Source organism: Lampetra planeri, chromosome 39 (assembly GCF_965212315.1).
Source record: "Lampetra planeri chromosome 39, kcLamPlan1.2.h2, whole genome shotgun sequence".
NCBI classification, from domain to species: Eukaryota; Metazoa; Chordata; class Hyperoartia; order Petromyzontiformes; family Petromyzontidae; genus Lampetra; species Lampetra planeri.
In genome coordinates, this window is record NC_136145.1 from 11,323,909 (window position 1) to 11,349,740 (window position 25,832).

The window sequence follows — 25,832 nt, forward strand, 5'->3', positions numbered from 1 at the left end:
GCGGCTGCGGGTAAAGTTGTGTTCAGGTCTGGGTCGGAGCAGTCACGTGTGGTCGGTGACGTCACGCGAATATGGCGGAGGCCGTGTCTCCACAGCGGCGCTTCTTCTGCCACCAGTGCGGATGCGACGTGTGCCCCAACCTCCCGGTTCGCTCTCTTCACACCTCGCACCACTTGACGCAACTGCTCCTCTACGTTCCCTCGACCATAGTCTCTCGAGCACACCGGCAAACTATGGGCACACACGAGAGACGCGCGCTGGCGGCCTAGCGGGCGCCTCTAGGCCGACACACTGGGCTGTGTGAGTAGAGCTCCTTATAAACAATAACACGCGTAATGTCCAGCGAGCCCATCGGCCGAGTGTCCTGTCAACACGATTATTGTTAAGCAGCGTTTGTTTAAGCAAGCACATTCAGCAACCTGTTTCCACTTTTTGGGTCTCATCAGCAGTTAAGCTTGTCCGACGTAATGATGCTGCTGCTGGATTAACCAGATGTTTTTTTGTCAGCATAGGCGCTCTCTTCCAGCACTTATCCCAGCATTCTGTAAGGGTAGACTGCAGTCTGTATCTGTGGATGTGATGTATAAAGCTGTGTGTACGTGTTGTGTAATGTTCACGATGTGTTTATTGGAGCCATAATACTGTCTTGAGCTTATACGAATTATAGTGAATGCGTGGCGTTAATTCTAGCATAACACGTGTTTTTTTTATTTGCCGCGGTTTGTGAGAGCTTAGATGATTGCAGTAGCTTCCACTGACTCAAATCAATTTTCATCCTCTTCAGATAAACACAATGGTATTTAATTGTCGTTTGACTTTTCTGCATTCTACGTGGTAAATGTGAGAAAAACAAATCCTGAACCCAGCCTACTTGCCCAAATGTGGCATCTAAATTGGTCGTTTTCCATTTATATAGTATGACAGTCTCATGGATTTGCAATTAATAAAATTAGTTTTATCCAAATTTTTGAACTCTATTATAATTTACGCATTTTTCCACAGTTGAGTTATTTTACAACTGAATATATTTGGTAAATATCTACTCAAAGTTTGATATCCACAGTTATTCCTTCTGGTCCTAGAGCTTTCCTGTTATCATACCTCTTCAGCTGTGACTTAGGTTATATTTATATATGAAAGTTGTTCAAACTGTCGTTTAATAATAGAAATGGATCAGCTTCGCTTATACAGAATTGCGTAAATAAAAAAATACAATCGAGCACGAGTCCGATAAGGAAAGACTCAACAAGACTATTCAGTGTCAATATAAATCATATTTCGAAAATTGGATTTGATCAAATGAAAGGCATAAACGTAAATTGAATAAAAGCAGAAACAATCTCAGATATCCTGACGACAGTCGTTATAAGTTGCCCATTCGGTTCTGAAGGGTTGTACTGCGTAAACATGCCCGTTAAGCTGCTAGCACGCAGAGTTCATTAACACGCGCATCATGGGCGAGCTGTTACGAAACCCAGCTAACTCTTTTGAAATGTCCGTGTAGCTGTAATTAGGCTGTAATTTGCTGAAGTGTCATTTTACCCCGACTTACAAACGCGCAAGCAAAACGCTCAATGATCAACGGCACCGTACCTTGAGTACCAATACAACCATTAACACAGTATAATCAGTATTAGTGTGGAAAAGTACACAACAACGCAGGATCATAAGTACTTTTATGCAGCTAATAACACAGTTTATTCAGTGGTGATAAACCCAACAACATAGTCTGATAATTCCTGATGGTGAATGCATAAACCCATCAACGTAGTACAGTATGAACAATACTTGTATTCATATTCTTGGTTCTTTCAGTAAAGTCACGTAGAAGGGAAATAAAAAAAAATCTCACCACGTTTCGATTGCAACACAAACAATCATCATCAGGTGTGAAAACCACAGCAAGAAAATTAATCCCTGCAGTCACGAAAGCTTTAAATCGAAAAATACTTGTGTTGAATATGACACTACCAACTACGCAGCACGAGCAGTACTCGTACACCCAAAACAAAGTACCATCCGTACTCATACAGTACTTAAAATAGACACAATACGTTTTCAGTATCAGGTACCCTCACAGCTGATACTCGATGTAAAATGTACACTACATTCTTATTTTGGCATGATACAACACAATCAGCATCGCAGTGTCATCAGCCCTGATGCTGAAAATGTCACCACGCAGGCCCTTCAATATTTATGCAGAATATGGCACAACCACCACAATACCTCCTGCAATGCTGTTGACAGCGACACCGCTCGCAACAGACGTGTCAGCACGGATGCAGTGTGACCTCGAAATATGGCGTGGGGAAGGCTCCGAAAACAAAGTTAAAATCTCAACCCCTCCACAAAAGCCCAACAACTGAACAGCGTGCCAAGTGACGCTGACTTTGTTGTCAGCTGCGGGTCCTCCCTGCGTGGATCTTCCCGCTCCAGGCATTCCATTTTATATTGATGTTATTACATGAATGTGTAATACCCATTTATAATATTTAAACCAATATAATTAACATTACAAGCTGTAAATAGTTCTAAATTTGGTGTAGATGGAAAGAACTTGGTGTTGAGTAAGTTGATATACTGGGGCACCCCATGCTTGAATTTCCCCAGTATTTCAAGAACACACTGCATTGAAAAAATACCACGGCTAGAGCAAATGCACGGGAAAACTCAACTGGCCATGTTGGTCTTCACACATTACCCTCGGTACTGCATACTACTGTGCTGTTTTTAATATGGAAGACACATTTTCACAAGTACTGCTACTGCAAATGGAAACACAACAAATCCGCTACCATCAGTACCGATTCTGAAACACAATACACATCCTCAGTGCTGTATTAATAATGCCACATTCGTAATAGCGTCATGGTTGATATTTTTCAGACACCGATTAATTTTTGTTGTATGTGTAGTTGGTCCACCACACTACTATTATAGTTTATTATAATAAACACGACAGAATGAAATGGCATTGGATGTTATTAAAACATATATATTGCATGCAAATGTTCATAAATAACATTTACTTGGCATTGGTGGTTTTGTTTTTATCTAGCATTGCCTATTCATTTTAATTTCAACATCACAGATTCATTCATTCTTGCAACCTTGAATAGTGCACACGAATTGATTATCGATGATTCCCGCCGAGTTACATGCACACGTTTTCCTGAAGGCCAATGGAAGCAAAGGCACAGTACGAACAAGACAAGTAAGATGTAAAAAAATCGATTCGTGAAACAAATCATGACCCCTGTGTAGTGACAGATGGTATATATTTGCAGAGATAGAGGCTGTTCATTGGTTACATGCCAAGATATTTGTGTATTTTCTCACAGTAAGAGCCCCCCCCCTTCATAATATATTTTACCTATTTCTACCTCTGTATTGTCCCTGGGTTTCCTTGTAGCTAAGAGGTGTTCTCATACATTTCTGGAAAAAATATACCAGAGAATTTCACATTCCTTGGAATTGATTCCTTTGTGTGAGGAAAAATGCAATGTACATTCCATACAACTCCACAGCTGAAATGAAGACTTCTTAAGCTGACCATACTTCATCCTCCTAATGGACTAAATGTAAACATTTTCCTGCAGATTACTCAATTGTAATATTGAAAGTAATCATTGCCCCCTGCTGCAAATATTTGTAATGCGGAGAGGTCGTCGAGCGGGACGCGGGCCTGAGCGAGACGCCGTGGTACGGAGATTCTACGAACCCAATAAAGGACAACGGAGATCGACATCTGAGAGAGAGTCCTTTATTACATATTTGCCAGGACCTTCCTGAAAAACAGTCACGAGCTCAAGTGAGGCATTCCTGGGTTAACAAGCAGAAATAATACTACAAAATAATGTTGGTCAGGATGGGTTGGTGAAGGTGGAGAGCATAGATATTGGAGCACAGAGTACAGCAATTTATTTTCCTTCACTTCCCTCTGCTATGGGGTTAAATTGGCAACAGTCTTCAATACATTTTTTATGCACGTAGTCGCAGTTTGTAATTTTGTCAACAAAATGTAGGATGCAGACTGTATTTTGGTATGCTGTCTTTGCTGCATCACAGACATTTACCCAAGCGAAATGATTACCGTATGAATTTCGATTTAAAGCTTTCGTGACTGCAGGGATTCATCTTCTTGGTTCTTTCGGTAAAGTCACGTAGAAGGGAAGTAATAAAATAATAAAAATAAAACATAATAAAATAATTCTCACGACGTTTCGGCCACAACGCAAGCAGCCGTCCTCAGGTGAAAACCAGGTCTGTCGAGGCGACAGCGTCTGAATGAAACAGCACACGTGCTTGGAGCATATATATAAGCTGGATTGGAAGGGGGGGAAAGGGCGCCTTGACAAAAGAATTTGCATATCAAGAGGAATTTAGCATATTTATGGGAAATGCAGTGCAGGTATGTGATTAGTACTACTTATGCCCGTGCATAATGCAGGATTTGCAGCATCAAAGGAAGGGCATATGGGAAATGCAGGTATGTGATTAGTACTTCTTATGCCCGTGCATTATGCAGGATTAGCAGCATCAAAGGGAGGGGAAGAAGTGTTAATAGTATGTAGCTGCAGTAACTAAAACCACCACGTAAACAACTAAAGTATATTTAGTATACTGATGATACTATGTTAGTTGATGGGCTTTAACCGAGTGAATTCATTAAACAGCCCAATGCAGGGCTCTTATGAGTAAGTAGCTGAAGATATTTAGTTGGGCCTTCCTGGGTAACTTGTGTGCTTGTTAATGGCCATTAGGGGTTAAATTTCATTCTTTGGTTTGTGGCAGAACGAACTGGATTTTAATGGATGGGCAGGTCTTGCTTAAAACTGGAACTTGGTTTTTCCCCTTTTGCTACAGTTAAGTTTAAGATCTTGAGTTGATCGCAGCCGGTGCTATTAATGTCACCACGTATCACACTATTGCTTCCTCCTTTCTGCTAGATTTCGCACCTTCATGGAGTATTAGGCAAAGGTTACCCGAATGCACAGTCAGTTTAAGCAGACCTACACGTAAAGGGCAGTGAGTGTTTCGCACGTTAATCTTTATGTTGCAGAGTAACCATTTCAAACCGTTTGATGCATCAAAGCCACATTAAAATGCTAATTGGACACTAAATCAAGATTTCAAGGTTTTCACAGCCTTAATTAAAATTAATGTTTAGAAAATGTATTTATCGTGTTGTTTATTGTGTTGTCTCTGACCTATTCACCTAAAATAAGCCTGATCTCACCAGGTTTCAGAAGCAAAGCAGGCTTTAGCCTGCATAGTGCTTGGTTGGTTGCCCACCGTACAAGCCATGGTGTTGTAAGTGGTTGCGGGCATGTGCTACGTCTATGCCCCCCCCCCCCCCGCGTTCATCAACCCGTATTGAACGGCGTCAGCGCGGTGGAGTGTGCACATGACAGGCGAGACAGTCTCGTGTCGCTATCTCATGAAGCAATGAATTGTGCTGGCGGGAGGGAGAAACGGCACCTCTGTTCACAGCACTGGTCGGAACCGGCTCGCGTTGGTTCGGCAGGTCAACCACGCAAGCTTGTGTTCTGCTCGGGCACAGCTTTGTTAGGCCACAATGGGATGTATGTACGTATGTTGAACTTCTTTCGCACCGTACGTAGCCAACCGTGCAATGGGAAGTGCAGGGGAAGGACAATAAACTAAACACAAATCAGTTGCAAACAAATTAGTTTTCAATCTAGATTTAAAGGTGCATAGTAGCTTCCTAATATTGGAAGGAAGAGCGATTCAGATGGCTGCAGAAGTGCATCTGAAAACGCGCAGTGACCATCTTTGATGGAAGATGGCACAACGGGATGTGAGCCCTGCATCTTGAGAGCTACAAATAAGTGTGGTGTCTCTGACTCTGTGTATGCATGTTTGTGCTGAAGGATTACACATGCCCCCGCTGTGAATCGGGATTCATCGAGGAACTGCTCGCAGAACCCAGGTACTTAACACCCAGCGTGTGGCTGTGCTTTCCCTGAACCCCACGTGGTTGTGTGTGTGTTTTATTTAAGTTTAATTATAGACGTTGCATGTTTGCATGTACAGCCGCTGCCGGAAGAATGCCGTGTAGGTCACGAGGCTTACATAACTACAGTGGCTAACATCCAATTGTTGAGATTTTCTATTGATAAAGTGATAAAACAGCCTTCAGTTAATTGTTTAATTTATCAGATCCAAATGGCAATTGTGTTTTGAAGATACTCGACTATGTTCACTCCCATTCTAGTCGCCTTAAACTATGGATGGGCTTGGTGAAGTGCGATTTTGAGTAGTGTAGTCACACTCACTGGCTCGGCGACAAGAATTTGTGCATGTTAATTAAAGGGGGGGGGGGATTGTTCACCAAGATACGATGGGGCCCCTTGGCCAAACGCACATTCTTCTCTTCATTCACAGTTTGTTCCCGAGTCTCAAAGGTGCAAAGGAGTTCATGAAAATAACTCGTCTAAATGTTGTTCTCTCATATATATTTTTTTGGTCAATGTTGGGACCAGTGTGCAGACCAGCGCACCTAGAAGTCACGATGAAAATCCCTTGACAAGAATTGAGGAGGTAGGTGTGAGCACGTGCATTGCCACAGGCTCTCTCACTTTTTTTTTGTAAAAAGCCTCGCCGAGTCTCATGACCCATCTTCAATTGAGTCCTGCATTTGGGCATTCTTAACAGAAAAGTCATAAAAACAAGATTGCCTGTACAACCTAATCCAGTAACTCACTTGAATATGGATCTTGAGACTTGAGTAAGGCTTTCCTGACTAAACAAAGGGCGTTACTTTTATCATTATTAGTCTTGAAGTACAGTGTCGGGAAGACAGCACTGGCCCGAGAACGGTACATGCTTCTTGCTTATCCCTAGGATTTAGAAGCCTCCGGCAGGAGTGCGATTAACAACGTTCCGTGTTTGTCTCGATGACTTGTTGGGTTTTTTATTTGCACACGACTATAATTCCAATCAATTGTCCTTCACCGCTTCCCTACGCAAGGTCCTCGACCAGATGTTGTTGGAATTCAACCCCCTGACGGGGTTGCGGCTGATGACATTCGGCTCCCCCTCTTCTTCATCCACCTCGTCCTCGGCGTCCCGGCAGCATGCGAGCGGCACGGACGACGCGCATGGGAGCTCGGCGCCAGTCTCCTCGTCGTCGTCATCGGACGAGGGCGGGGTTGCGTCGGAAGTGGATGGCGCAGCCAGCCATGCGCCGGGGCACCAGCATGCCGGTGCTGGGCTGGGTGCAGGGCAACAGCAGCTGCGAGCGCAGTGGGAGCATTTCCACATTCAAACGCACGCGGGGCGTGTGCCGTCCATCGAGGGGTGAGGGCAGTGGGCATTGGTGGCTGTTGCTGGCCGCCACTCGCTGGTAGACTCCAAAAAAGAAAGTGCTTGTCCCTTTACCAAATTTCGAATTAAAGCTTTCGTGACTGCAGGGATTCATCTTCTTGGTTCTTTCGGTAAAGTCACGTAGAATGGAAATAATAAAATAATAAAAATAAAACATAATAAAAAAATGTTTTATTTTTATTATTTTATTATTTCCATTCTACGTGACTTTACCTTTACCAAATGTTATCCTGATTGTGTTTTCACAAGCATTGCAGTAAGAAGCAGATGCCACAGCCACCTCTGACATCCCTTCAAGTAACCTGTGGTCCACACATTAGCGGGCGAGCGCTTTTCTACGCGCTCTGCCACCGAGAGTCATGTTTGTTACACGAGAGCTGGAATTTTGCCAAGTTAAGTCGAGAACCAAATGTTCAAATGTGATTTTTTTTCTGTGCAATCGATGCTTACCAGTCTGAGACCATTAGCTGCAAATGAGAACCTGGTTTAATCACAGGCAGCTGCCTTAATTCAGACCTAGGATCGTTTTAACTCTCATGTAGATGAGCCAATATAAATCAAGCTGTCGTGTAAAGTGGTGTTGTTATTTGAGGCTTACCTGTTTGGAAACTGGCCAAGTTGATAAAAGGTCTTGTCAAAGACCTGTGGAGACACAAACCAGAGCAAACATGACTACTTGAAAATATACAAATGAGTTTTGCCCTGCCAGCTACTGCTAATTAAATGCCTAAACTAAACTGTTTTTATTTACAAGGTAAGGCCCACTGAGCTGTCTAGCTCTTTTTCATACGCGACCTGGCCACAAATGATAGCTCAACGAAGTGGCTTATCATCATGTGGAAATGTATAGCAGCTAAATACTCTAAACACCTATTTCTGAATGCGGAGGGAAAAACAGGAGGACCCAGAGAAAAATGCACACTCCAAATGTACAAGTGTAAGGGTTGGGATTGAATCTCCTGTATACCAGGCAATGTAGTTAACATCTCACTACCGCAGCACCTCTAATACTTCCAAGGACCAATGCTTGGAAAGTGTTACAGAATAAATATGCGTGATTTTTCATGTTTTATTTTGTACCAATCATGATGCCTTTATTTCAGAGTCATCCAGCAACTGCTTGGCAATTTACTGGGTCATCCGATCACCGGCCAGCCCGGCGCCTCGTGGTAGGAGCACCACTTCTTGACTTTGCTGTGCAGTGAGCTGTCTCTTTGTTAATTATTCAACGTGCTTGTGGACGGCATAATAATTTTAAGCTAAAATAAGGGGTGCGATACATTTTCATTAAATATAAACCTTTTTGCTTCATGTCTTGCAGTTCTGTCGGTGCAAAGGTGTTAACACATCTATTTGTTTATTGCAAAGTTAGTGCATCATGCTTCATGCGAATGGACCGCTGACTTTACCTGGAATAACAGAAAGAGTGGAAATGAATGGCTTTTCAGATGGCCCGCCTTTATTAAAATAGGTAACTTGTCAAAGTGTTTACTTCTTATTCTTTGGGTCTTTCGGTAAAGCCACGTAAATATTAAAATAATGAAAATATCACGACGTTTCGATCGCAACACAAGCAATCTTCATCAGGTGAAAAAGTATATAGCGGGAGAGCTGCTGAAGCAGGATTTTATTTAGGTTTGAGATGGGTTTAGCCCAAAGTTAAGTGGGTGGGGCTAGAGATGGAATTTGCATATGCAGTGAGGGAAAAAAGTATTTGATCCCCTGCTGATTTTGTACGCTTGCCCACTGACAAAGAAATGATCAGTCTATAATTTTAATGGTAGGTTTATTTGAACAGTGAGAGACAGAATAACAACAACAAAATACAGAAAAACGCATGTCAAAAATGTTATAAATTGATTGGCATTTTAATGAGGGAAATAAGTATTTGACCCCTCTGCAAAACATGACATGGTGGCAAAACCCTTGTTGGCAATCAGAGGTCAGGCGTTTCTTGTAGTTGGCCACCAGGTTTGCACACATCTCAGGAGGGATTTTGTCCCACTCCTCTTTGCAGATCTTCTCCAAGTCATTAAGGTTTCGAGGCTGACGTTTGGCAACTCGAACCTTCAGCTCCCTCCACAGATTTTCTATGGGATTAGGGTCTGGAGAACTGGCTAGGCCACTCCAGGACCTTAATGTGCTTCTTCTTGAGCCACTCCTTTGTTGCCTTGGCCGTGTGTTTTGGGTCATTGTCATGCTGGAATACCCGTCCATGACCCATTTTTAATGCCCTGGCTGAGGGAAGGAGGTTCTCACCCAAGATTTGACGGTACATGGCCCCGTCCATCGTCCCTTTGATGTGGTGAAGTTGTCCTGTCCCCTTAGCAGAAAAACACCCCCAAAGCATAATGTTTCCACCTCCATGTTTGACGGTGGGGATGGTGTTCTTGGGGTCATAGGCAGCATTCCTCCTCCTCCAAACACGGCGAGTTGAGTTGATGCCAAAGAGCTCCATTTTGGTCTCATCTGACCACAACACTTTCACCCAGTTGTCCTCTGAATCATTCAGATGTTTATTGGCAAACTTCAGACAGGCATGTATATGTGCTTTCTTGAGCAGGGAGACCTTGCGGGCGCTGCAGGATTTCAGTCCTTCACAGCGTAGTGTGCTACCAACTGTTTTCTTGGTGACTATGGTCCCAGCTGCCTTGAGATCATTGACAAGATCCTCCCGTGTAGTTCTGGGCTGATTCCTCACCGTCCTCATGATCATTGCAACTCCACGAGGTGAGATCTTGCATGGATCCCCAGGCCGAGGGAGATTGACAGTTCTTTTGTGTTTCTTCCATTTGTGAATCATCGCACCAACTGTCGTCACCTTCTCACCAAGCTACTTGGCGATGGTCTTGTAGCCCATTCCAGCCTTGTGTAGGTCTACAATCTTGTCCCTGACATCCTTGGAGAGCTCTTTGGTCTTGGCCATGGTGAAGAGTTTGGAATCTGATTGATTGATTGTTTTTGTGAACAGGTGTCTTTTATACAGGTGTAGTAAGTATTCAGGAGGCTTTGACGACGGGGTCGGAGGCACACTTATTTATTAATATCAACTCGTGTACAGTAACGGGTACACACAACTCTTGAAGGGGTATCGTCCCCTTCACTCGTCTATCAGGGAGACGCAACGTCTAACCCCGCTAACCTACGCCCGAGTCCTCCACTACGGAGCTAGGGGAGGCTACCTATCCCAGCCCTGGTCAAGCTGGGATCCCGGCACCCTGAGTCTCCAGACCGGCTCTTATAAGAACGTCAGTCTGGGCTCTCGGGGCCACGCCACCGGCCTGCCCTGGTCGGTCCTGACAAGGACAGCGAGCCAGGGGAGCTCCGGGGCATATTCTAGCTGGTCTTCACTCTTCGCTGGTTAAAGCTAACACTCGACCTCGAGCCCTCCGGCTCACCACCTTTTATAGCACTCGGCCCCCGGGAGGGGCCCGTGTGGGATGTAGGTGCGGACGTCGGTGCGAGCACCTCCTCCGTGTACAGCCCTAACCCCGCCCCTTGTGTTTGTTTCCCATCCGTGTCCATACATCTACACAATTACACCTCTACACATCTACACAATTACACCTCTACATCACCCCCCCCTGTACAGCCCGAAGCCGTCCCCGGCTGCAACAAAATCACAATAAGGTGCATGACCCCCCAAACCCGTGTGTGCCTCGCGTAATTTTAACAAGAACAACGACAACCATAACAACAACAACATCAGGAAACAGGAAAAAAAATAACCCGACGCACCCCCCCGAATAAATACCCCATTCCGCAAAACCAACATATATACACGCCCTCCGGACGCCTCCCCCCACCTTCCACAAGGGCCCCCCCAACGGCCGACCTCACAAGTCTGTGCGTTTTGGCGCGCGTTCTCGCGGCGGGCCCGTCACAAGGGCCCGTCCCGGCACGCTCAGTGGCGGTTGTCGACAGTCCGGGTGCGAGAGAGTCTGGCTTCGCTGCTGCGTGACCCCCGACCCCCCCTGGGAGGGGTTGGCGGTCGTGGACCCGTCACTCCTGGTGCACCTGGAGATGGAACAGTCGATGTCAGGTTAGGCGAAAGCAGCGACGTCGGGGAGTCGGCGGACCCCTCACACGTTTGGCCATGCGTGTGTGTGTGCGAACCACGGGGCGGCGCAATGAACGGTTTCAACCTGGAGGGGTGCACGTACCACCGACGCCTCCCCCATTTGACGCGTACACATTGCGGCCGCAAGACCTGTACGAGCTCCACGGGCCCCCGCCACGGCCGTACCAACTTTGACGAGGTCGCCAGTGGCACCTGGGGACAGTGCAACCATGCCCTGTCCCCCGGTTTCCATTTGAACACATGTACCCGCCCCAGCCTAAGCCTCTCGTTCGCCTTCTGGCGGAGTTCAGAATTTTGCACGGCCGCTTCCCGCGCCTCGGTTAATTTGCTGATGTTAAATTTAACGTGTTCGGACAATTTAGACTTCGCCTGAGGCGCCGAGAGCTTCAGCTGAGTCGTCACAGGCGGGTTAGCCTCGCGGCCATACATTAAAAAGAAAGGTGAAAATCCGGTGGCCGCATGGGGAGCCATCCTGTAGGCTTGTAACACCCCGGCAATGCGAAGGTCCCAATCTGTCTGGGATTCCGATACCTGCTGGGACAGCATGGACGTGATAGTCTGATGCAGCCGTTCCACCATCCCGTCAGTTTGTGGGTGATATGGGGAGGTCCGAATTTTCTCCGTACCCAAGAGGTCGCACACCTCGCGGAGGAGTTTCCCCGAAAAATTCTTACCCTGGTCAGTCGGCAGCCGTTCCGGAGCACCCTTGTCGAGGACATAGCCCTGGACAAAGGCCTCCGCGACGGCTGCTGCCGACTGGTTGGCCAGGGGCCAGGTCATGGGCCATCTCGTGAAGTATTCAACCCCTGTCAATAAGTACCTATTTCCCCTGGGTGTAGCGGGAAATGGCCCGAGAATATCCAGAGCAACGAGCTCGTTAATCCGGGAAACCTTTATGGACTGCAGCGGAGGGTTGGACCCCCTCGCCGGTGGCTTCCGCTGCGCGCATTGCGTGCACGACCCCAGGAGATCCCCCACGTCCTTTGCCATGCCCGGCCAGAAGAAATCGAGCTGGAGCATGGCAAGGGTTTTGTAAGTCCCCAAGTGCAGGAGCCGCTCATGCGCAGCCCACACCACCTTACTCCTCAATGCTGCAGGCACCACGAGCCGCTGGCGGCGGGATTTCCCGTCCCAGTGCATTAAAAGCCCCTGGAACAACCCCCACGAGTCAATGTTTGCTGCTCCTTGACCAACCCCCCCGGTGCGACGGCGCGGAGCGAGGAGGGAGGTGTCCTCCATTTGGAGGCGTCCCCACTCCGCAACGGACAACCCCAGCAACGAATCCCTCCCTTGCTCGATAGGACCCGAAGCTAAAGGCGCATCGGCGGCGACCACGAGGACCGAATCCGTGGTCGCGTTCGGGGGGCCTACAACGCCCCGAACCCAAGAGGCAAGCGCACTCCGAAGTGGGTGGCAACCGCGACAGGGCGTCAGCGTTTGTGTGGCGGACGCCCTTACGATATGTGGTGACAAAGTCGTAGTCTTGGAGAATCTCCAACCATCGAGACAACTGCCCCGATGGTTGTTGAACCTGCAGGGCGTACTGCAGAGCCGCATGATCTGTACGGACGGTGAAACATCGACCGTACAGATACGGGCGGTACTGCTGAACGAAATCAACAATTGCCAATAGTTCCCGACGGGTAACGCAGTACCGTTGTTCCGCCGGAGACAGTACCCGACTACCGTAAGCCACCACATGCTCTACGCCACCAATGAGCTGGGAAAGCACGCCCCCAATGCCCGTGTTACTTGCGTCTGTATCGAGCAAGAAGGGTTGTGAGAAATCGGGATAATTCAACGGCGGAGCCCCCACCAGGGCATCCCGAAGGGCGCGGAAAGCAGCCTCCTCCTCCGGCCCCCAATGAAACCTGACTCCCTTGGACGTCAAGGCATGCAATGGTTTCGCGATCGTAGCGAAGTCAGCCACAAACCATCGGTAGTACGACGCGAACCCAATGAAACTCCTGACCTCTCCCACCGAGGTGGGAGTCGGCCAGGAGCTGACGCATTTCGTTTTGGCGGGATCAGTGGATATCCCCGAGCGTCCAACAATATGACCCAAATACCGCACCGATTCGCGGAGCAAATGGCACTTCTGCGGTTTAAATTTCAAATTGGCAGCCCGCATTTTGAGAAAAACAGCACGCAACCTCTGGAGGTGTTCATCGAATGTTTTGCTAAAGACGATGACATCGTCCAAGTAAATTGAACACGAATCCCATTGCAAGCCCGCCAAGACCAGTTCCATTAACCGCTGAAAAGTTGCCGGCGCAGAATGTAAGCCCATCGGCAAGCGGTTAAATTGGAAGAGGCCGTGCGGTGTACGGAAAGCAGTCTTAGGTTTTGATTCGTCATCCAGAGGAAGCTGCCAGAATCCAGAAAGTAAATCGAGGGTGGAAAAGAATCGCGCCCCCGCCAAGGCATCGAGCGACTCATCCATTCGAGGAAGCGGGTACGCATCTGCCACTGAAATTTTGTTCAACCGCCGAAAGTCGACACAAAACCGCAGTGAGCCGTCGTGTTTTTTCACCAAAACGATCGGTGCGCCCCACGGGCTGTTGGAAGGGGAAATGATATCGGCGGCTAGCATGTCATCAACGGCCGATTTGACATGATCCTTTTCGGCGGGACTCAACCGAAAGGGATTTTGGGTGATTGGCGTGCTGTCACCCGTGTCAATATGGTGTCGCAGCAATTTAGTACAACCAATATCAAATTTGTGTTGACTAAAAACGTCGCCAAACTCTTTCAGGAGAACTCGCAGCTTCCCACGCTGTGAGTCGGACAGGTCCACTGATCCCGCGCAAAGCGCATCCAGCCATCCGTCATCACAGTCCGAATGCGGTCGCGACGGAGGATCGGTGCTTACCTGACCCACGAGTGGTTCCTCATAGGGTGCCGGCGTTGCGTGTGCAAGCACGGTCCCTTGAGGAACCACGGCCGTTCGCGATCCTACATTAAGGACAGCAATGAAGGGGTCCCCATCCCCTTTCACCATGATCTGAGCCGCTAGCAAATCGGGTCCATTGACCCCGGCCCGAGATGGTCCCAACAAGACCCCCCGATCCGCAACCCCCTTAGCAAACGGCCGACGCAACCTAAGAGGGACGAGCATCTGAGCCCCCGGGGGTACGCGCACAGTTTTTGCCACGAGCGCCTGCACGGTCGCAAACGCCCGACGCTCCGTGGCGGGGGAAGAAAAAAATGTTACACGTCGGCCCGACGGGAGCTCGATGCACCCCTGGTCGATCAAGATACGAATGGGCATTTTGGCCAAGAAATCCGTCCCCAACAGGCACGGAACCGCCAGTGAGGAGGAAACCAAAACAGGCCCGGATAATTTAATGTCTCCAATGCAAATTTTGGCGCGGATTTGCCCAATGATGCCCAGCGAGCCCCCGTTAGCAGCATAGCATGGCACGTCAACGGGGAGCAAGGGACAACTTTGAACGGGAAGGATGTTATAAATCAAATCAGATATAATGGTCGCCGATGCTCCTGTGTCAATTAAAATCCGCACCTCTACCCCATCAATATGACCGACCACTACCGACGATCCCGCCGACGCTGCAACGACACGATGGGCAAGCTCCGACCACTGACCCGGTTGGAGCGCTCGCCGCATTTCAGAACAATCCGACGCAACGGCCGTCGATTTGCGAGCCCTGTTCGTTTCAGCGCGTGAGTGTGTGTCGGATGTGTGCATGGGCCAAACGTGTGAGGTGCCACGACTCGCCGTATTTCTCTGCTGGAGCTTGGGTGGAGACGGCGCCGCGTCCTGACGAGGTGTCGCCCCGCGCTGACGGGGAGCCCGGCATCCTGAAGCAACGTGGCCTTGAAGGCCACAGTTGTAGCAGCGTGTGAGCGCCCCAGATGGCCTGGGCTGCTCCTGGCGGCTCGGTCCGTTCCGAGCCTGTGGTCCCGCAGATCTCCATTCCTCCCGCCGCTCCACCCCGCAGACCTCCACCGATGGAAGGGCGGGAGCCGCCATGACATGGCCGGCCACCCCCTTGGCAGCCTTGCGATGCAGGGACCGCAAGCCCCCGTGGATGTGGCGCGCGACCAGCAGGGAAGACATCTCTGCGTCGTCTTGAGCCAAGACGGCGACGTCCAGCTCATCCGCGAGTAGCAACAACTTTTCCGCCACCATAGCGTCCACCCCCTCCTCATCCATCCGCGGAAAAGCTGCCTTCGCCAGGGCCAGGAGAGCCGTCCGGAAAGCCAGAGGCGATTCGGTGGCGCCCCGCTGGCGATCGTGGAACAGCTGCCTGCAGTCCGAAGGCGGCCCGTAGACAGCGGACAGTAGCTGCAGCGCCAAGTGCAGCGTGGCGCGCTTTTCCTTAGGCGCCGAGGTGAGGGTAGCCAGGGCGTCGTTGTCCAGCATCGCTGGCAGTGCGCGTAGTGCTTCACCGTCCGTCCAGTTCGCCATCTCCTGATGAGCGAGGAACCGTCTCTTGAAGCCACCCCAGTCACCGTCCGCGCCCACAAAATCTTTGAGGCGGCAGTCGCTGCTGTAACGCGACGTCTGTGGTCGTGGATCGCGCTCCGTCGTTCCCAGCAGACGTTACAGTGTGGGCGGGCTGCGAGCATGGCATCGCCGGTCGCTCCGTTGTTGACGCGCTGGCCGGTGTTGATGATGTCACGGCTTGTGCTTGGCCCTCAGCAGTCACCTGACGCGGGCCGGCCCCGCCCTCTGCTCCCACTGTAGTGATGGCGGGAAATTTAACCGCGAGCCGCGTCGGGGTGGCGGGAAATGGCGCCGCGCGTCGGCTGCCGTCGTCGTCCCGCGCAGCCCCTCCAGCCCCCAGCCGCGTGATCTCCTCCAACGTGGCGGCCGCAGCGTAGAGCAACTCCGCCAGGCGGGAGTGAGCCAGCCGAAGTCCCTCGGCCGACGCATCTCTCCCTTCCTGTCGTAGCGGCGCGGGTGTACTCGGCCCCAGCTGCTCCGATCCGACCTCGGCCATCTCTGGTGCCGATTCGGCCGAGGTGTCCTCCATCTCCGACTCCCTGGTACGTGTCGTCCCTCGTGTGTCCATCGTTGAACGATCACTTCTGACCCCAGATGTAGTAAGTATTCAGGAGGCTTTGACGACGGGGTCGGAGGCACACTTATTTATTAATACCAACTCGTGTACAGTAACGGGTACACACAACTCTTGAAGGGGTATCGTCCCCTTTACTCGTCTATCAGGGAGACACAACGTCTAACCCCGCTAACCTACGCCCGAGTCCTCCACTACGGAGCTAGGGGAGGCTACCTATCCCAGCCCTGGTCAAGCTGGGATCCCGGCACCCTGAGTCTCCAGACCGGCTCTTATAAGAACGTCAGGCTGGGCTCTCGGGGCCACGCCACCGGCTTGCCCTGGTCGGTCCTGACAAGGACAGCGAGCCAGGGGAGCTCCGGGGCCTATTCTAGCTGGTCTTCACTCTTCGCTGGTTAAAGCTAACACTCGACCTCGAGCCCTCCGGCTCACCACCTTTTATAGCACTCGGCCCCCGGGAGGGGCCCGTGTGGGATGTAGGTGCGGACGTCGGTGCGAACACCTCCTCCGTGTACAGCCCTAACCCCGCCCCTTGTGTTTGTTTCCCATCCGTGCCCATACATCTACACAATTACACCTCTACACATCTACACAATTACACCTCTACACAGGTAACAAGCTGAGATTAAGAGCACTCTCTTTAAGAGTGTGCTCCTAATCTCAGCTCGTTACCATAAATCTTTCTGATTTGAGAGGGGGTCAAATACTTATTTCCCTCATTAAAATGCCAATCAATTTATAACATTTTTGACATGCGTTTTTCTGGATTTTTGTTGTTGTTATTCTGTCTCTCACTGTTCAAATAAACCTACCATTAAAATTATAGACTGATCATTTATTTGTCAGTGGGCAAACGTACAAAATCAGCAGTGGATCAAATACTTTTTTCCCCTCACTGTAAATGTAAGATCGGAGAGCTGATATACCTCCATGACGACGCAGCTGTGGAGGTGGCCTTGTTATTGTGAGAGATTAGCATATCAATGTAAGCGAACCACCGCAACGGTGGCTGTGCTAGTGTTCCACCTCCATGGTGAATTTAATGGCTGGGTGTATGGAATTGATGTGGTTGAAGAATTGGCCCAGCGCTGGTAGACCGTGTGGCCAGATGACGAACATGTTATCTACGTATCTCTTCCAGAAGGAAGGACATAGGGTGGATGCCTGGATGGCATCGGTCTCAAATTTTTCCATGAAAACATTGGCTACAACTGGAGATAAGGGCGAACCCATTGGGGAACCTTCAACTTGTTTGTAGAATGTTCCTTTCCAGGTGAAGTAAGTGTTGGTGAGGCAGTGTCTAACCAGGGCTGGTACATCAGCATTCAGTCCTTTTTGGACCAAATATTCAATGATTGCAATGGTGTCCGGCACAGGAACTTTGGTAAACAAAGATACTACATCGAAACTGACAAGAAAATCACCTGAAGATAGTGAGATGTCCTTAATTAGAGATACCAAGTGAGCTGAGTTAAGTATAGCTGAGGTGATCTTACCAGTGAATGGTTGTAGGGTCTCGGACAGAAATCGGGCCAGTTTGTAGATGGGTGAGTTAATGGTGGAGACGATAGGACGGAGTGGTGTACCTTCTTTATGGATTTTTGGTAAGCCATAAAATCTGGGTGGTCTAGCAGCAGATGGTTTTAAGGAGAGCCGCTTGGTTGGTTCGATTAAAGATGTCGAATCAGTGATGATATTGTTGGTTTTCATAACCAGGCGGTTGGTCGGATCTTTATTGATTTTGGTATAGCTGCCATCAAGTAGTTCCTGAATTTTGTTAGTGTATGTGGTTTTGTCCATGATGACAGTGGCATTGCCCTTATCAGCTGAGAGGATGACTGTCATCTCTCTTTTTTAGTTGAGAAAGCTCAAAGCGCTCATCCTTGCTGATGTTGCTCATAGGTGTCTTAGCGTTTTTGAGGACTGCAGAGATTTCCGATCTTGCCACGTCTGCAATAATGTGTCCCAAACTCTTAAGGGCTAAGTCGACCTGGGCAATGATATCATCAACTGAGATGTATTTATGGGTGACTGTGAAATTAAACCCTTTAGCTAGAACCGATTTTAGGCTATTTGAAAATGGGCTGTTACTCTGATTAATAACAATCTTGTCACCGTCTAACTTTTTAACGTGTCGATCTGGCTTATTTTTGGAAATGAGGGTGAACTTGGAAATCAGGTCATCTTTGCATTTAGCTGACATTGAGGCGGCTGAAGAGGCTGTCATGTTATCTACATGGTCCCAATCAGATGTAGACATGTTTACTTCTTTCTTCGTTTAAACTCTGTCCACAGCAGCAACTGTGCATGGGAAAATATCTCAAGTTTAGTCCAGTGTTTTTCATTACAAGCCTCGTGAGCCACTGGCAGCCCCTGGTGGCCTTTAGTATCCCCCTGACGTACAGCCCCCATCAATACACAAATATGAAAACGCCCCCTTGCAGGCGGTGTGGCGGCCCTTGCACTGATGATGTCTTATCAGGAAAGTGGCTCACCTCTGAAAATTAGTGAAGAACACTTGTTTAATTCGTGGCCATAAGTCAGCTGCATGTATAGAACATGGTATGACATGTGGCATGGTTTCATTTGTGTTATTTCAACTTTAGATTATAAACAACTAATCTGCGGACATGGGCAGTCAGCGCGAATATATATTCACATATAAAATGTATATTATAATTTATATACACAAAAACAAAGATCTTCCATATAGCCTTAACAAACTGTTTGAGCAAGTGCTGTTAGTGCGCCTTTGGAGGCCGACATGGCACACGAGGGGGTAGGTGGCCAGCACCACGCCCGGGCGACTTTGTCTCCCAAGTGGAAATATTTACACACCATACCAGGTACTCGTTTGAGGCTGAGTCAACTTAGTGGAGGCCCAGGACCGGTTAATATGATTATCACTGGTGATAGCTGTGAGCAGGACTCGAACTCAGGTGCTCTAGGTTTGTAGCACAGCGTGCTAACAGCTACACAACCGCAGACACCCACCCACAATGATGTGGTGGCATACAGGAGTGCCAGACTAATGCACTGTGAACAGAGCATGTCTAAAAACTATGATCAGTATGTAGGACAAAGCAGGCTGTCACACCCTTTTCATCACAATATAAATATTTGATTTCTGTGCAGGGGCTTTCTGCACTCGGATCCTGGTGATTACGCATGGGGCCTGAACGGGCTGGATCGGATCATCACTCAGGTGTGTCTGGTGCCACACCTGTCATCGGCATCTTGTAGATGCATTCCCTGGCCGTGTGTCCCCAGGGCTGCCTGCTATGAGTTTTAAGCGTTTTCAATTGACGAGACAAGCCGAGTAATGTCAGAGTTTTGGAAGTGCACAGTGAAAACTGGGGCGTTTATCCATACCACAGCCGTGCATTTTTAACTGTTTCTCAGCAGGCAGCCACTTTTGAAAATTCTGTGAACTTAGTTCAGTTGGGATTTTTGTAAAAAAAAAATCAGAATGAATGGGGCATCGCCCTGCTCTTTATTTGCAATATTTTGTTGATATCTGTGGATGCAATAATTTGCTCATAATTAAACCCTCACACTTCTGCATTCAGCGCTTGCACATTTTGTACATTGATGTTAGTACTGAATGGTCTCATGCTGGTCATTGATGCCTAGCCAGTGGTCCCGATGTCGGAGCTCCGAGTCATTTTTGCAGTGTTATTGACAAATATATTGAGTTTTTTGTTATTTCTGCTTGCGTACCACTATCAAGCAGCATCTCCAATAATTTGCTTTAGAGATGTTTTGTCTGATTGACCATGAACCAATGGTTCTTTCGTCATTTGAGTTGTAAATATGCAGAAGTGAAAAACTACATTTAATATGATATTTTAAATGTGAAACCATTCATTGGTGTCTTAGTTGAGGCTATCAACTCACCAAACTTGACAATCCAGTATAAGCAGAGGTAATGCCGAAGCCACTTTGTTTTGTGTCCTTCCCTCACACCTCCGATAAGCACAGTGGGACAGAAGTTAAACATATATACATACATCGACTCGCACAGTGACTCATGGACTCAAGCTATATATACATACATACACTCTGCCACCTTTTGTTTTCCTGTGTAATGTTGGGTTCTGCCTGTGGCAGCTGCTGGAACAGCTGGACACATCAGGACCCCCACCAGCTGACCGAGCCAGGATCCACACGCTGCCCAACATCACCATCACGCAGCAACACGTCGGTGCGTACCAATAATGGTACCCAGTACACCAACCCCCCCGCCCCCACCATCATCAAAGGGCAACCGGCCATGTGCCAGGCAACCACCCTCGTAGGCTGAATAGAGGCTAAGTGAGGAAGTGGTCAATGCGACGTAAACTGTGAGTGAAAGCGGAACTTCAGAATCAAAATCTTTATTCATCTCGAAGACATCTAATGAGCGATGAAGCTCTTTTTCACAGATTTCCAGTCGGAGTAGGGTCAGAACATTAAAACAACAAACAATACAAAGAAACTAAGAATGCAAAGTATAGGTAAGCAAATCACAAAAAATAAGTAAACAAAAACTTTATTTATTTTACTGGTGAGCTATTAGTTCCTTTTTTAGAAGCAACCTGGCCACAAATGAAAGCTCAATGAAGTGGCTTATGTAGAAATTTACAGACCGGACACGCAGAAAGTAGTCTGCAAGCCTGTAATGTGACAAGCCACCATGATTAAACATTGCGGGTGAACTGACATGGTAGAAAGAAATATACACAATGCACAAACATGCCCTGTAGAGAAACACGCCCTGGCTTCTAAGTGTCAGTACAGAACATCGGCATGGCTTGTGAGTGGCAGTATAGAAACATTCCATTGGTTGAAAGTATTCGTACATAAGGATGAGACTGCTGGTAAGTAATTGTGCGCCGCCTGTCCAGACGCAGGTCTGGAGTGCTCCGTCTGCAGGGAGGACTTTGCGGAAACTGAGGTGGTACGGCAGCTGCCCTGCAAGCACATGTACCACAATGACTGCATCGTGCCCTGGCTAGAGCTGGTGAGTCCGCAACGCTGTGGAGGTGTTCAGCCCTTGCACAGTGTGACGATCTGCCATTTAAAATGCTATAATTTCGGCGGCCTTACAGCTGCCTTATTCTAGCTCCTGTGGAGGGTTTCTTAGTGCCTCGCCCGTTGCCCCTACTTATGTCCTCTTCTTTCCCCCCCTCCCAGTGTGTGCAGATACTACTGACTATTGTATGTGGGGTGTGTAGGCATATATGCCGACACAATAAAAACATTTTGGGTGGGGGGGGGGTGTGAAACTTTTTTTTTGGCAGGGGTGGGGGGGTTTGACAATTTTTGGAAACCTGTTGGAGAAACTTATTATCCCCACACCTAGGGTGGTCCACTTTCTATAATGTTAGATTCACGCCTTCTAAAAGGCTCTTATTATTTAGTTGGTGGACAAACGGAACGCCGGGTTTTTAGAATAAGAAGCTGTGTACTAAATGAATGCTTCGATCATCTCGCATAAGGTGGTACTTCTCTCAGGCTTGCCTCTCTGTTGAGCGTGGATGGCGCTTTTACATTTTTGCAGCGTGATTAAATCTATGTTGGACTTCTTTTGCACTGTACATAACCAACCGTGCTAATCGTGCTTGCACGGTATTGTTGGCATTTCCCAAAATTCCGCACAGTCTAAAAACTCCTTGCGCATCGGTGGCGGGCGAAATAGGACACTGAACTGACGCGTGTGTTGTTTCCACCGTGTTGCCCCCACACCGCCCCGACCCCCACCAGCATGACACGTGCCCCGTGTGCCGGAAGAGCCTGAATGGTGAGAACACGGCTACGAACCAGCACGCTTTTGCCGGCGCCACATTCGGCGCGCCCGGCCCACCAGGAGGACCCGGGACGAGCCGCCATGAGCAGTAGGACCTGGCCCGGAATCTTCCCAGACAGGAGGTCCCCGCCCACCCCCATTGCCCCTCTGTCCTCGCTCCCTCATCCAATGCCCTCCTCTCCCCCTTCCTGATGTGAATCAGTGAGGTATGTGTACGTATGTTTGTTGGACTTCTTTCGCACCGTACGTAGCCAACCATGCTAATCGGAGGTGCAGAGGAGGGACAACAAACTAAAACACAAAAAGCAGTTTCTAAAAAAATTCGTTTTCAATTGAGATTTAGGAGGTTATAGCTCCAGTGGCTTTCGGTGACAATCTTTGTATGATAGCCAAAAGCCACTGCGAGGTGGAGTTGTCTTTCTAGAGCAAGGGGAGTGGAATTACTGTCAGCAGTTCAGCTCCTGGTTTACTTTTATAGTTGAATTAAGAGAAATGGATAAGACTAATTCTCATATGAAACATTTTATTTATTATTGTTAATAATAATTGGGTACCAAATGATTGCACAATGCCAAACACGAACCAGAATCTGTATATTGATACGACTTTCGGAACAAGAACGCATACAAAAATAATTTTTTTAAGATGAAATTTTTGGCGATGAAGTGGTTGACAATAATTCACTGTCATTTCCATCGCAAAGTGATCAAAATGACGGGATATTTTGTTCAAATATATGATTGTTTTTTTTACTTACTCGCACATCTTAGAAGAGTTTGGCTACCAACACAGGGCACTGGTAGGGTCTCGTGTAGCCCCAGACTCAGAGTTTTGGTTTCCTTCTCAAACCAAGGCAAGTGGGTTCCCATTCATCCCTTCCATTTATAGAATGTGCATGCATTTTTGAAATTGTCAACTGGAAGTGGCAGGGAAAATACGTGGCCAGAATTTTTTCCACTTTTGGAAATTGCATTGCCTTTATTAATAGAGAATGGGGTAAAAAAAATCGGCTGGCAGCTTTGCTGACGCATAGTCCTGTAGCATTAACATGCAAGTGCTGTTCAACTATGGTCCGGCATCGAACCATAACCAGGTTATTCTCATATGCATATCAAAGGAAAATTCTGGTAGACCATTGGAATCCTGAATGATCCTGGGAACACAAGCGGCAAATATATCTGTGGAAGCCCCCAGTCAATATTTGCTCAGTGGGGGGTCACTTTCCACTGCTAAACTATAGTCTAGAACTCCCTTTCCCCTGCCATCTGTTCAGTCGACTACCTGCACAGCCCTGTTCAAGGTGAGGTTCAAGACCTTCATTTTTTCCTCTGCCTATGACTGACTGCCTCTATAAAGTTAATGTTCTCCCCTTTTTGTACAGTGTTGAGATGCGGTCACATTTAGACTTTAAATCCACTTTGTATTGTAAAATGTATTGTAGTCCCTAAGGATGGCTTGGTGTGTAAAGGGTTGTGTGGAACCTGCAGCACTTTGCATCCTTCACCCTGAATCAACAACATGCTTTAATTTCTTCTGTTATCTGCTAAAACCAAAGCTCCTGTTCCATTCCATTGAATTTGCTTCTGGCCATTTGTAAGGTACTTACACCAAAACCAGCTTATCTGGCCAGCAATCTCCTACAGTTCTGTTTGCGCAGCACTGCTTGGTAGCATTTCTGGAGATTATAATTAAACAAGTTAATAGTGCAGTTTTCACGCATTCGGTTTCCCTTGGGTCCAAGGTCCATCGTCTTAATTTTGTCTGCACTGGCTGCAGTGTAAACTCGCTGACGATGAGAAAAAAACGAGGTGCACCTCAACCTAAAACCGAGGGCGGAGTGGACAAACTTGTTGTGTGGTGTTTTTATGTTGTATAAGAAAACAACCTGTTTTCTGTTTACGCGTGACTGCTGCTCGTGATTCCACAGCTGCTGGTGTGCATACCGTGGAATTTTGTGAAATTTCCACTGCAGTTTGGGGGGAAAGAAGTGTGGTGCACATGTTCTGTCCTCACCCCAGCACCGTAGCCCACTCAACAGAGTTGCATTGCCCAGTGGCAGAGGCCCGCAATAAATATTCAATTGGGCATCTTACAGGTTTAGGAAAAAGTAAGCCAATGCGAAGCACATTTTTTTGGTTTTTAGTGAATGCTCATGCTTTGCGTAAAGATGGTGTGTTTGAGTGCACAGCGGATCTACGCAATGCTTTTTGGTGAACACATTGCTTTGGGTTGCCTGTGTGTTCTTATATTTTGTTCAAGTCAATTCCCGAACACTAGTACTCCGCACAACCCTCAATATAATTGAGCCAGCTCTTTTTTTTATATTTCGAAAAATGTAATTTATGCGCAGCACAACAACTGTAAATGCACCGTTGTGCCCTGAAAAATAATTTTCATCTCTCAAGACACACCTCGGGGGAGACCTACGATAAAACTCTAGTCCATGAGATGTCCCCCCCCCCCCAACAGTTTCTGGTCACTGTAGCTCTGGTGTTGGCAGAGAGGGATCGTGCTCCGCTGGCTTACGGCGCCCACCGTCTTGAGTGCCGTGCGGTCGTGGTGGTCATGTTCCCTTCCTGACTGCATTGCTTCCGGTTCAGACTCTGCCGTGGTTTGATTTGTGTGCGGTGGTCTTCCACCTACGCCGTCTCATTTGACGGCCATAGGTGACGGAGCCATCCCTCGGATACGGCGAATCGGGACGACCGCCCTGAGCACCGTGCTTAAGGAGGGGGACCCACACTGGGATTTTACCCGGACCCTGCTCCTGCATATGGACGACGGCCCTTGTGACAGTGCAGTTGGGTTAGGGAGACAGGCAGCTTTGGATTGAGGGTGGCTCATGCCAAATGCCGCACAGTTTGAAATCCGGTCGTGTGTTTAGTGGGCCTTATTCTATGCTGATGGTCAGATACAGAATCTTTACTGTGTGTGTACATGTACAATCCTTTGATCAAACCACTCGTGGATAACAGTCCCTCCGCATGCCGTGCTGGTCATACAGGTCAAGTTACCGTCTCACCTGCTGGTTAATGCGGGTTGGTGAATGTGCATTTGTCGGCTTGGCTGCAATTTTTTTAAATTTCAGTCAAAATGATGCTCTCGCAATTAGGTTTGATCGTCTGAGATGTATTTACGTGACGCAAACAATTTATTCACCTTTTCTACAGCACTTTCACAAACACAACTTTGCCAGGTTTACGGTGATGTTTTTGTTTTGGTTAAAGAAAACTCCCGTGGCCTCTTGCCGCGTTCGGTTAATTGCTCGGCTAGTTCTCGACGCCGTTGGCCAAGGTCTTGACGGTGCGACACGACTGCGCAGTCCACCCAGTTCAGATGAGTCGCGCGACAATGCCGACTTCTCGCCTAACGCAGGGAAGGGGAACTTCTGGCTGACCGCCCACGGCCAGTGTCCGGCCCACAATTGGATTTTATCCACCCCATGGCCACATGAAGCTCACCACATTGCAACGTATGTATGTATGCTGAACTTCTTTCGCACGGTACGTAGCCAACCGTGCTAATCAGATGTGTGGGGGAATGACAATAAACTAAACACAAAGCA

The 25,832-nt window shown here is 48.1% G+C and overlaps 1 protein-coding gene across 2 annotated transcripts; it reads left to right on the forward strand.

The window, feature by feature from the left end:
- LOC144731634 (E3 ubiquitin-protein ligase RNF126-A-like) lies at positions 1–25,832 on the forward strand. Of its 2 annotated transcripts, XM_078612843.1 has the most exons (10): positions 3–146; positions 5,898–5,956; positions 6,510–6,567; positions 6,998–7,326; positions 8,457–8,522; positions 19,615–19,684; positions 20,590–20,683; positions 21,366–21,481; positions 22,225–22,389; positions 24,934–25,832. In XM_078612843.1, the coding sequence occupies exons 1-9, from the start codon at positions 72–74 to the stop codon at positions 22,357–22,359; spliced, it is 1,002 nt and encodes a 333-aa protein (XP_078468969.1). In that variant the 5' UTR covers positions 3–71; the 3' UTR covers positions 22,360–22,389; positions 24,934–25,832. The 2 variants fall into 2 exon arrangements, with proteins under 2 accessions (XP_078468970.1, XP_078468969.1); XM_078612844.1 differs by lacking the exon at positions 24,934–25,832 and having other exon boundaries at positions 1–146; positions 20,602–20,683; positions 22,225–22,474.